At 35.6% G+C, this 13,896-nt stretch overlaps 1 protein-coding gene across 3 annotated transcripts in view; it reads left to right on the top strand.

Annotated features, from left to right (window-relative positions):
* fbxw7 (F-box and WD repeat domain containing 7) overlaps positions 1-13,896 on the top strand; it is a 361,272-nt gene that overhangs the window by 324,083 nt on the left and 23,293 nt on the right. For all 3 annotated transcript variants that reach the window (XM_039750255.1, XM_039750256.1, XM_039750258.1), the window contains 2 exons: positions 1,320-1,402; positions 5,704-5,845. In XM_039750255.1, the coding sequence (XP_039606189.1) occupies positions 1,320-1,402; positions 5,704-5,845 (225 nt within the window). The remainder of the gene's footprint in view (positions 1-1,319; positions 1,403-5,703; positions 5,846-13,896) is intronic.

Here is a 13,896-nt window from a genome sequence, read left to right as displayed (position 1 = left end):
CACAATTCAGAAACTGCTGTTTGTGTACACAAAAAAGTTTTACACATTCTATGACTACTCTCCATTACCTCAGGTAAAAGCAAGAATGGAAATTCAGATGAGAAAATTCCTTCGTTAGATGTCAGTATATGATAGCAGTTCCAGATTTGTTCGTTTGCTGATAGAATTGGAAAAGTCATATATTAGAAGTTAAGTTTTTATAACCTGGGGGCTTTCGTGTGGCAGCAAGTAGTAGATTTTTGATGTTCTTATTTAGACATTGTTGAGTTTATTATGAAATCAGAATTTTCCAAAGAAAACTTGTTTTCTGTTATTGTGTAGCAAGGAAATTGAAATACAGGAGATATTTTGAGACACATTAATCAGAATATTACAGTAGTTGTACAGTACAGTGTGGTAAATACAAAGGAAAACGACTTTCTTTATGTCCACAAACGTGTGTGTGTGACTCAATGCTTTGTTAAATACTCACGTAGAGAGCAATATCCGAGGTAATGATTGGAACATTTTTGTATTATTTACTAATTATGCGATAAACACATTAATACCCAAATCAATTAACCTTTATGCCTGCATAGTGTTGAAAGGAGTTAAGGAAACACCAAGTATAATAGTAAAGCACCTTTCATTAATTTGTAACATGTTTGAATTTTTGTAAATAGCATTCTAATTCATACTTAAACTTTGTTCTCATATTTAATTGTATATTTTTTCTTTTTCTGAGTAAATTATAAGTTAATACAGTAACTAAAACCTTTACAGTATTAATTATCATTTCTGTATTTTAAGTTGTCATTATGGTAACTAATTGGAAACCCGTCTGTTCTGTGGAATATCTGTATACTTGATTGAAGGAAATTAAAACTTGCTCTGTGATCTTTCATACTGCTGGTTTATTTGTTGTTACATTGTTTAATTACTTTATAGATTGTTAATCTAGATTTGTAAATGTTTTACTTATTGCATCTTTTCACTTGTGGCAATCAACTTTTGTTACCTGTACTATAGCACTTGCTGAACAAACAGGCCCTAGCATAATGTTACCTAATTATGTTTACCTCTTTTGTAAGTTGCTTTGGATAAAAGCATCTCCCAAGCAAATAAATGTAGATGTACTTTTGTGGTTTATTTTCCCAGAGGCTCTGGTCATAGAAATAATACATCGAGTCAAGATTAATAAGTTATTGCATTTAAGTACTTTCTATATTCATTAATTTGAGACAAGCATAATTTTGTATTATTTAAGTGATGTTTAGCTGGAAAGAAATGTAAATTCATAACTTTCTTTTTTCTTCCTCTTTTTCTTCTTTTTTTTGCAGATGAAGAGAAAGTTGGACCATGGCCCCGAGGTCCGGTCTTTCTCTTCAGGAAAGAAGCCCTGTAAAGGTTCAGAGTATACAAGGTAAATGCAAACTGAAAAGCTTAAAAAAAAAAGTATTAAAGAAAAATCCTTAGATTTAGTATCTAGAATGTGTAGTGCACATTTAGCATCTTCATGGTGTTAATTTTGGCCAAGTCTATAATGCTGTATACTAGAATTATGTAGATAAAGGCACAGTGAAGGCACAAAGTACTGAAAAGGAAATTTTTTGTTGTGAAAAACCATTGCTTGTTTGTCAAGCCATTAATTTAAGGTAACCGTCAAAGTGGCCAGGGCAGCAACCACTCAGAGTTCTGAACTTATGTGAGATTTTTTGAAGTCACTTTAGATTTATAAAGTTTTTTTACACTTAAGCTTTAGCTCCAGTTGTAAGTTGCCACTACCATCCTGGGTACTCCACAAGATCCAGGGTGCATTTTTGTACTACATCCTACAACAGTTTGTTGGATCTTATTAATTCAATAGCAAGCTGCTTCCTTTAAATGAGTTTTTATCATGACCAGTTCAGGGTCATGGATGAGGGGTGGGGGAGTTTTTGGAACCTACCCCAGCAGTATTGGGCACAAAGGCGGATAACAGCACTCAATTTGCTGCAAGTTCATTGCAGGGAATACTTAATGCATAGAAATACAGTGGAACCTCGTGAACAGAAGTAATTTCCCCCATAGGATTGTATGTAAATACAATTAATCCATTCTGGACCGTACGAACTGTATATAAATACATTTTTTTAAAGATTTTTAAGCATAAATATAGTTAATTATACCATAGAATGCACAGCGTAATAGTAAACTAAATGTAAAAACACTGAATAACACTGAGAAAACCTTGAACAACAGGAAAAACTAACACTACAAGAGTTTGCGCTGTAGTGCTACGAACCACTCGCTAAAAACACTTTTTTTAATGAGTTTGAAGCACAGGGAAAAAAATTAACATTTAAAAAATCCGTAATTTAATAAACCACCAAGAAAAGTAACATTGCAACAATGCACGCTACAAACCGATCGCTGTAAACAGAAGTGAAGTGGAGGTTAAAATCCAATAGAAAAAAGTCTTCATTAAATACGAGGTTAAAACAATGCTCGGATCTTTAAAAACAAGCCTTATGCGTCCAGCCGTCCGTCTCTCGTGCGTGTGTGTCTCTCTCTCAATGCACAGGGAGAGACTGAACATGTGCGGAAATCATCGGCGCGCACAAACCAAAAGGGAAACTGGCTTCTTCATATACCAAGTCTGTGGACGTGAACAGATGCAAAAGTTTGGCAAACTTTTTGGCCGTAAACCAATTTGTACGTGTTCTGAGACGTTCGTGAATCGAGGTTCCACTGTACTCATGTTTTCACACGGGACAATTTTGAATCGCCCATTAAACTTACCTACACATCTGTGGGAATGTTGGAGATAATCTCTTGCAATGATAGGGAAATTTTGTAGACTTCACTAGACTTCAGCCCAAGACATTGGATCCATGAAGTCACTGAGACTGAATTATATCCTGAATGGAGAGTGGATATGAGGAGCGTTAAAACTATAAACATTAAAGGGCAAATAGCAAAGGAAGATTGGAAATGCTACAGCTGAGGTGGCCTTGAAGTCCTCGTCTATCCAGTTTTAAACCTTCTGAATTAAATTCAAGATTGCACTCACCAGACCTTACCCTCCCCCAATATTTTGTGCATGGCATGACGGGGCATATTCACATGAACACCCATTCATGTAGAGTTTCCAGTCATCTTCACTTACACATATTGAGATGTTGTAAGAAAAGTGGAGTGCATGGAGACAATGTCATGCTGGCAAAAGTAGACACTACAACAGCAGTTTCATTTACTCAGACTGACTTTTGAAAACAGTCTCCTGGAGTTATGGGACAGTACCGCAGTGCCTCAAGTTCAGATCCACTCTTTTCAGAATACTGTAGTTAGTATGGAATGCTGTTGGGGGGGTTAATGATTATTTTTTAAATTCCTTTCTTAAGTAAAGGGTCAGCTGTCTCAGTAGTATGCAGCACCTTCCATAATGCAAGTAGCTGTTCCCCAAGCATACCTACTCTGTCCCCAATGCATGCTTTGACATACTGATTCATTGGAAGTTGACATTTAGTAAGACTGCCTGTTTTCAAAGATAAAGATCAAAAACAATATTATAGCCCTGAATGTTTCTTTATATATAAAGCCTGTTTATGGGCAGTAGCTAGCTAACACATTTTTTTTAATTGCAACTGTTTACAGTTAAGGCTATTTACTGTGAATGAAACCCATTTAATTATAGGCCATGGCTGGGTCTTAGGCCCTACACCCTTCTATCATAACTTAGCTTCTGCCTTTGATGTTACTGGCAAATGGCAATTTAGCCATACCCACCACAAACCCCTGTTTGATTACTTCAGCCCTAACATGTAATCACTAAGCCATTTTTTCAGGTGTCATTTCAAAATTATATACTTGAATATCGAGGAAACCTATGGCTTGCAGGATTATCCAAATTCTCCCATGATTTAAGTCATCTTTTTCCCTTAATAGCAGTGTTTATATGTTAAGGTGTCTTTACTGCCTAAAGTAAATGCAGATCCTTGTAAAAGTATACAGACCCTTTAAATGTTTTTAAATGTCAGTGAGATGTAAACTGCATGAGGTTTAGTTTTTTACATACTTGAGAAAATACACAATTTAAAATTACTCATTTTCCCACCAGATATCCTAAAGCCAAAAGTAAACTTTCAGACCTCTTTGATTACGTCACTTCAGTAGAAATTACTGAATTGATTCTGTGACTGCCTTACCATTGGCTTCTACACCATTCTACACATTTACTAGTTAGAAACTCTATTTGGGAATTTTTGGATGTTCTGTATATTTAAAGAAACGTTATGAAAATGGAATCTAAAAGGACATTTTAAGAAAATGTGTTACGATGGTACAAAATACTTAGTCTGGCATTGCTTTGGACTCTTGCTTGTCTATTTGTGTGTGAGACTCTGATGGCTTCTGGTGTAAATAACCAAGAAGTGGAAGCTGCATCACAATGTGTATATAAAGTCTAGAAAGGACTGTCAGTGAAAACTCAGCATCTGAGTATGGAAGCTTGTTATGGATTCTGCTGACTTGAAAGAAATTCAGAGTTCAGTATCTGAAAAGTGAAGACATGAAGGTGTATTGGTCAGCTATTTCAAGGGCTTAAGATAGCACTGGTCTCTATAGGTGGGTGTCCTTTAGTTAAATTAAGATTTGAGAAAATCTCTTGTGGTCATATGTGATCAGGATTGCATGTTCCTTGGCACAAGAAATACCATCATGTAGCAAAGAATGCTTGTGGCAGCATTGTGCCATGTGGGTGATCATCTTGTTAAAGCTGAAGGGAAAATGGATAGAGTACGATACCAAAAAAGATTGCATGGATGCTTGCTTCAGCCTTAAAGGAAAAAAAAGTAATACTTGGTAGGAGAAGGTTCACATATTAGCAGGACAGTATTCCCAAATAGAATCCCCCAAAGCAACTGTGAAATAACTCAAGTGTCAAAAGTGTCTTTTGAACAGCACTGTCCATAACCTCTGACCCAGTGAAGATCAGTGGTTCAATTTGAAAATGGCAGACTAGAAACTTGGAAAATGTGCATAGCCAATTCAAGGGAAATTTTAAAAAGAAAAAAAAAATCTCTCATAACGAGTTGGCAAAGTTTGTGGACATTTACCCCAAAGCCAGCTAAAGTAGTTACTGCAACATAAAGGTATCTTGACCTGTTTATAAAAATTTGACATCTTGCAGGTAGTTTCAAAAGTTGTCCTGTTGTTTACTTAGAACACATGCTGGATAAATAACTATCTGTATGAAAGAACTTGGCAAGGATCTGTTCATTCATTTATTCTTCAGCCCAGCATACTGGACTGTAGAATTCTGTTGGGCAGCACACACAAGACAAAAAAAGTTCAGGATAAAGTCAAAAGCCAATTAGTCAAGTTTAGAGTGTAGATCTATCCTTATTACTTTGGGCTGTGAGAGAAGATTGAGAAATGGGTTTACTCTAAATTTAAACTATAATTCAGATAAATTATTTCATAAAGTCTGCAGATGCCCCCTGACACTGCCCTGGATATGTGGATGAAAAAAATGGATAGATGGATGGATTAACTCAAACACTTCAGATTTTACAAAATCTTGATTATCATCTTATTGATATTATTGTGAACCCCACACCTTAAAGTTAGCCTGGCAGCCTCATTAAAACTTCAATAAAACTTGTTCTAAAGCATATTTTATGTAAGTGTTTCTCCAGTTGTGATGGTCTTATTAACTGTCAGTCTTTCTCCTCATGTTGACAGCACTACAGGGCTCGTTCCACATTCAGCCACCCCTACCACCTTTGGTGACTGGAGGGCAGCCAATGGACAGGGGCAGCAGAGGCGCAGAATCACATCGATCCAGCCACCTGCAGGACTTCAGGAATGGCTTCGAACGTTTCAGGTAAAGACTGAAACTTGGGTGTAGCACAGAGTAAACATGAATGATTCTTGAGATTCATGCTGTGGCATGCTCAAATCTTTTTTATGTTTGTTCAAATAAGCTTGCACCTGCCTTGCTGTTGGCCAATTCTTTCAAAAGAATACCTGTCTGTGTTCTTGGGGTTTAATAAAAGGGTCTTGTCTAATATGTAAAGCAAAACGTCATTCCATGGAAGGGTGGAAGAGTTATCTGATCTTAAATGGCAGCTGGCACACCTGGTCTGTCCTCTGTGAATCACCAAGGTAATTACTGTCTCTTCCCACCCCCCCGAAAACCCACTTCCCTTGACAGCAAGCAGTAGCAAAATATGTGACTAGTAAGGTCTCTACAGTATAATCAGAGATTCCTGGTATCACTGCACACTCTGCTCTGTGTTTAATTTATCCTCACACTTCTGAGAGATGCAGTGTGTATTACTGGTGTGTTAGTGGCATTGCTGTTTTGTTACTAAAGCTCACTTGGTTCATATTCTGTGTCATCAAAGCTTTACCTCCCTTTGAAATCTTGTAGTGTTTAGGAAATAAATGTATTTAGTATGAGAAACATGAAACATGAATTGCTAGGTATGACTTACTAATGTATTTTATAGCTTAGTCTGAAAACAAATATTTCGCGTTTTGTTCCTTCCTTGTATCCTTATGCTATCTGGGAAACGGTTGTCTCCCAAGATCTTGACACAAGCTGTTTGTGACAAGATAGGTCTTGTTTAGGTCAGCATTATTATTACCTGTGGAGTGTTGCAAAACATGAAATGTTTAGTGGCTCACTTGCAGACACTCGTCCTTCATGCTCTGAGATTACGTGGAGGCGCTTTTTTTGTTGTTGTTGTTGGTCATTCTCATTTTTCCCCTCTGCCTTTTGACTAATCTTTAAACGAGTGGCTTGGGTATTGTTCTTATTTACAATAATTCAAAGAAGTTTCATGGTTAAACAATTATTGTGAAATGTGTTTTTATTCCCCTTTTTTATATTGTCAGTCCCTGCTACACTTGTTTGTTTGAGTCTTTTCCTCCTTACTGGTGTCACATTTGCAATAGAAGTGTATGATTTTGTAGAATCAACAGTCATCTTGTAACATCAGCATTGTTTTCAAAATGCCTTATTGTTCTAAAAAAATGCTAATTTGTATCACCAGTTTGATAATGTAGACCACACTTTTGAAAAAGCTAGTTTGGAAGCATTTTTTTTCCAAGTAACCTTTAAGCTTAACCATTGTTTTTTTGTACCTTTTCAGTATTCTAAAAAACAATTAAAACACCCAGTTTGTGGACACGTAATTAAAGAATGCTTATCAATATCTAGTACCAGACGGAGTCCGTTTTGCCTTCAGAAGAGCATTAATTTAAGACATTGATTTAACAAGATTGTTGGACTGAACTGCGTACATACATTGGTAGTGTGAAGCCCATTGGAGTAAATTAAGTCACTATCACAATTGTGGAATCAGCTTGAGTTGATGCCTACTTTGTAACATGGCACATTATCCTTTTTACAAGGGTAGATTTTGAACATAAAGGGATACACTTGGTCAGCAAAAGTACTTAGGCATACTTTGTCATTCAAATGCCTCTCGGTAGGTAAGAGGCCTAACTTGTGCCAAGCAAACATTCTCGACACCATAACACCACCTCAATGACAATATTTATTTTCTATAGAACATTTTTCATAGATGGAATGTAGCTCAGAGTGCTTTAGTAGATGTCAAAGAAATATATTTACAAGAAAAGAAAAACAAATGAAGTAAGAATAATAAGTAATAAGATAAATCAATATAATCTTACATAACATGGATATACTGTATAATTAGTAGGAAAATAGAGTCCTTATGTACAATATCGTATTCTAAGTCTCAAAAGATTAGTCCAGTGGTATAAGGTCAGATGACTGGGAGAACAGAAGGGGGGCAAAAAAAAAAAAGTTCAGTTAAGCTGGAGGGAAAAAGATCTGCAGGGGTTCATAGCCAATTGACAGCTCAGACCCTACTGGTTATTCTAGATAACATAAATGTTCTTAATTTATTCCTTACTGTTTCCAGGCCTCTTGGACAGCTGGGCCACCTGCCTTCATTCAAACATCACATTGCCTCGATCAAGTGGCGGTGCCGTATAATGCCACCACAGAAAAAAAAAATAAAAAAGAGAAAAGTAGCATTAGTAATGATTGCAAATCACTGAACAGTATGCCAATTATATGCCTATATAGTCTTGAGAGAAAAACTAAAATGTAACTACGAGAAAAACAAATTAAAGTGGGTTTTTAGTATTTTTTTTTTTAAATGATACATAGTTCTAGCTTGCCGTATCTCTATCCGTAAAGTATTGAGGGTTTTGGGTACATAACACAAAAAGGCTGCCTTACTACTTTTATGCGTAGCTCTTAGAATAGTAAACAGACCATTATTAAAAGATCTAAGGTTACAACTTGAAATATAGGGGGACAGGACCAAGATGATTTAAAGCTTTATATAACATTAGTAGTATTTTAAAATCAATTTTAAAGGACGGGGCAACCTATGTAGCAATGGTAAAATTGGTGAGATGTGCTTAAATTTTCCTTTTGTGGTTAAGAACTAATTGTAACCAATTGATGTCTTTCTTAGGTAGCCCTTAGGAGTGCATTACAGTAATTTAGTCAACTGAAATTAAGAGTTAATCGATTTCTCAGCATCTTGCATTGTTGTAAGTGGTCTAACTTTTGCAGTGTTCCCTAATTGAAAAAATGCAGTCCTAGTAAGGTCATTAATTTACAATTTAAAATTTAGGTCAGAGTTCATGATTATACCAAACTTCTTTACCACACTGCCTTGAGTTTTAATGATAACGTATCAAGTTTATTTCTGATACCCTAAATATTTCCATTTCTGTCAACCACTGAAATTTCAACCCAGTAGTCTTTACCTTAGACTCAAGGTAGAATAGAGTCATTGATTCATGCTCTGTAAGGCAAATTCAGATGCGACAGTTTGCATGTTACAGCAGAGATTAAGATTTGTCAGACTAGTGACATTGTTTTGAATCTTTAGTCATCCAGTTTTAATTGTACTCCCTGTAGCCTTATCTTCCTTCATTGGACTTGACATGATCTACTACTGCTGTAGGCCATCTTCTTCAAGGACCAGTACTTTGTGCATTCAGAGAGACACATCTGTATGCCATTGTTTTAAAGACCTGATTTTGGAGAACATGTGGCCTTTCTGTTATTGATTCTTCTCTGCCTTCTCTCTAATGAACTAGCTAATTTTGCCCATTGATCTCACTGGAATCCAGCCCCTCACCACCATATTTTATTAACTACAGAGACAGTAGTGGCTGAAAATTCACTACTACTTGTCTTGAAAAGCAGTTACTGAAATGACAGTGCTACTACTGTGTGTATATAGCACCAATATAGGGGGGTCCAGAGCTAATTATGCAATTTTCATTACGCTATAACTTAAGTTTATTACATAGAAAATCACCCGAAAAATCCTGGACCATCGAGAACTGTGCGAACTAATAACATGAAGAATCATCTTCGTGCCGAACTGGAATCGTCCCCACATAAATCAAAGTCATCCAGACGATCTGGATCTGCATAATTAGATCTGGACCACTCTATACATTTCATGGTCACAGTTGCTTAGATCACAGATTTGGTCGTTCTGGTGTTTATTTAGACTGTACCTAAACCGCTTGACTTTGCTTGAAGCATTGAGTTGTGTTTGTGGGAGGTGGCTATTCAAATTGAATGAGAACATGAACCTAATAGCATGGTCACTGAATGGAGTATGGCAATTTCCAGTTTTCTAAAATGCAAATATTTATTTAAAAGTTATTGTTCATTTAATGGAAAATTCTGTATTGAGCTTTTCAGCTCAATATTTTTCATATTGAAATGTGGTAGGAGGAAGCACCACAGACGTGGTTTCTTTTCAGACATGTTTTGTGACTTCAATACATTACAGTATATACAAAAGGAAAAAATTAGTATTGCTAGGATTACTTAAAAAAGTATTTTGTTTCTTTTATACACAACACTTTTCGATAGTGAACACCATCCCAAGACTCTATAGTAGAATTGTATATATGTGTGTACATGTGTGTTAGTTTGTGGGGTGTTTTTGTGTATGTATGTATTTTTATGTTTGAAGTCTAATATGTTATTTGCTAGGTCACACTACCTGCTTACTAAGATTATGTGCTGATCCTACCACTTATTTCACTCACATTCCTTTTTCTTTTGATCTGCCTAGACTGGTCCCAAGTCTGCTGTTTTGTATCTGATTATATAGTCTTCTAACAGCTAAGGCATTATCTGTTGTTAATTTCTTCATGTCATTACCATTGTAAAATCATCTACTTCTCCAAAGGAAATGTCAGTAAATTTACATAAACATTTCTTTATTCTGAATTATCATGTTTTTGACTATATTTTTTAGATTGAAGCTTATTACTTTATGCTAAACCTCTTTAACTGTGTACTGAATTGTCATGGTCATGCAAAAAGTATATCAAATCAAAATTATACCGTTTAAATGCATACTTTTTTACCCATCCATTTTCTAACGACCTTGTATGATTCATCATCATGGAGAGCCAATGCCAATCATTGCAACACTGAGCCCAAGGTGGCAATCCATCAAAATACACATACTCGCTCCCATTCCAGCCAATTTAGAGTCCCCCCATAACCTAACATGTATCACATTTGTATTTGGAAGAAAAGCCCACACAGACATGGAGACAACTTAAAAATTCAACAGTCAGTGACTGAACCTGGCTTCAATCCCATGACTTGATCGGTGTCACCTACATGTATATTCATTTCCAATTTTCTCATAGTATATGTTGATTTATGTATGTGCTTATTTAACTGCTTGTAAATTTGCAGAATTTAGTAACGGTGTCTGAATAACTGTATTCACTACCTGAACATTCTGTAGCAGCGATTACCTAAACAAGTTAGCGCCATCTCACATTACTGTGGCTAATATACACACGAAGATGAAGTCCCTCAGTTAAATCAGTAATGTTGCATTTTTTCCATATTTCAGTACCAAATATTTTTCTGCACAATCATGGGAAGTCATTTTTAAGATTTGTCCTAGTAACTTTCAAAGTTTGAGGCTAAAAGCAGCCCATTTTTATAACCCAGCAACCTGTTTTTTTGGTGCGTATGTGATATGTATTGGTTCCCGTTCTTGAAGCTCCTTATGTTGAGTAAATGCCTGTAGCTTTGAATGTATATTGCATTTGCTAATTGAAATCCTAAATAGAGTTTGTGCTCTCTGTATGCTACCGCTGTGAGCTAGTTTGTTCTGTCAGTTGGCATTGCTTCACCAGTACTGTAATGAGATGAATTACCAATTTAAAAAAAAAAATCCTGCCGCCTGTAGTGTAAAAGAAGAAATGGCAGTACTTGATGTAATTAAAAAAAAAATACATATATATATATAAATAAACAGGCTCTGTTCATAAACTGAAAGATTAAATGCAAATACCAGTTCTCTCTTTTCATATATTTTCATCATTCTTTACATAAGCTGCTCACACCCTAATCCTTACAGTGCCCTTCATTGCGGTTAAATAAATTTGCTTTTTAGGGTAGAATCTTGGATTTTTAATGTAAGACTTGATATCATTGTTGCTATGCACATATGCTGGAGCTTTCAATTTAGCCCACTTTTTTTTTGATAGTCATGTCTGCTAAGTTTACATTTTAAGAATTCTGTTAAGCTCCATCTACATGTTTGAAGCAAAGTCATATGGGTTGAAAGATTACTGTTGTTTTCAATTTATCATACATGTTGAGTTATATTTCTACCTTTATTTTGGCATCAATGTTTAGATCATTTACAAGGAATATGAATATGAAAATATCTGAAAATCCATTATTCACATATTCTTATTTGGCTAATGCATGTATCCATGGCAACCTGCAAAATTTATGATGCAATTGGTTACATTACTTTTGGTTTTCCAATTGGAGCACAGGCAGGTCAAGTGACTTGCTCATTGTCACATGGTGTCAGTACTAGGGAAGTCCAAACCCTTAACCATTACACCACACTACCTACTTATTATATTTTATATTTTATTTTGGTAATTCTCTCAATAGTTCTTTTTTGAAATCCGAGTTTGCATGTTCTCTCTATGTCTGAATGGGCTACCCTTCCACATCTCTGAGTACTGAGAAAAGCGCTATATAAATGTAATGAATTATTATTATTATTATTATTATTATTATTATCATCTCCAAAATGTGCAAGTTATGTTAACTTAAAATTAGGAATTGACTTGATGTGGGTATATACATGTGTGGGCTCTGAGAAGGACTGGCACCCAATTCTGCTGGGATAGGCCCCAGCTGCATCGTAACCCTGAAATGAAAATGCATAAAAACACTTAAAGGATATAAGTTTGTTTACAGGGTTAACTGTTATAGTGAAGTATCTGTTAATTATCTTGTATTTGTATGCGTGTTCATTTTTCATGGTGCCTTTCATCCTAATAGTTGGCATAAGACATTAGTAAAACCTAATGTAAAAGTGCAAAAATAACTAAACAAAGATAGATGTCAAAGCACAATGTGAGGGCTCTATTTCACTTGAGCGCAGAGTGCTACCATTTATGTTGCAGCAGAGAAGTTGCTATATGTGATGGATTTAGTAATGGCCTTGTTGTGTTTTTCATTCTCTTGGCTTCAGCCTTCAGTTGACTTTCTCGACCAAGTTGTGTTTTTTGTTTTTTTTGTTTTTTTTATCTCTCCATATTCCTGCTTCTCATCTCCTTAGATTTTTCTTTGTACTTTTTAGATTGAACAGAGAAGCAACAGGTTGTAAGTTTCTGAGTTAATACACAGGTATGAATAGAAATTCTGAAAACATTAATACTACTGACTACAAGGTGCCCTTTCCCCACCATAACCTATCTTCTATGGGGAGGAGCCAAAGCTTTAGATTCATCAAAAATTTCAGTCTCCAGTTTTCAATAGTTTTTGACGTTTTAGGGTCCCCTGAAACCAAAAACATTGATACCTCAATGATGGGTGTGTCTGTCTGTCTGTTTCCTTGAGTATGGTCTAGAGCTAAAATGGCTGGAGAGAAAAATACCAAACTTGAAACCTAAGCCTGTTATGAGATGACAACATGCAGATTAGTTTTTGAGCCAAATCATGCAAGAGAAAGAGGTACTCTAGAGGAACCCTTAGATACCGTAATTCTGTTATGAATTGTTATTGTTGATGGTTATCATAATGACCTATTTTCAGAAAGATCAGGATCAGAGAAGTAAATAAATACTGAAATTTTATAGAATAGTTCGAGTAACTTGGTTCCTGGGGTACGAAGCCTACTGACGCTCACGTCTGAATTTTTTTCTTAATACTAAAGTTACCCATAACTATACCATTAATCCTATATCTGGAGATATTTCTCTGTTATCATTTTTTCACACATCAATTTATATCCTTTAAATATTCATAAACTCATTTTCCCCAAATACTGCTTAAGAAGAAAAAGTGACGCACAGCCTGCTATAGAATTTGTAAACTTACTAGTCTTAAAATATGCCATTGGATTTTGCCTCCCAGAATTAGCATGTTTTGCTTTGCTGGCAGATGCATCTGCACCCTGCACATCCCATCCATCAGTAGTCTGACATTTGTATTTGGGAGTAGTTAATATCAGTCATGCAAGTGCTGGTGAAGTACATCATTGTCTTTAAGATCCCATATTGGTAACGATGTTTCTTCACTTTCTGTGTATTATCTTTGTTAATTTAATAATTTCATCGATGTAGTAATTGAAAAGCAAGGTTATGCATCAGATCTGTTTCAAAAAAGGGAGCAGATTTCACTTAAGAATGTACAGTGTCTATACATCGATATTTCTGCAACCCTCCTTGGTATATATACTTTTTTTTACCTTGGGGTATTCCCTGGATATGACATTTAATTCCATAAAAAAACATTAAATATCTGAAGTTTTAAGCACCTTTGACCCTGACTTGAGCAGTTTTAGGAATTATTTAAAC

This window comes from Polypterus senegalus, chromosome 4, assembly GCF_016835505.1.
Source record: "Polypterus senegalus isolate Bchr_013 chromosome 4, ASM1683550v1, whole genome shotgun sequence".
Taxonomy (NCBI): Eukaryota; Metazoa; Chordata; class Cladistia; order Polypteriformes; family Polypteridae; genus Polypterus; species Polypterus senegalus.
Note: the sequence above shows the minus strand (reverse complement) of the source record. Positions and strands in the feature narration are given on the sequence as shown.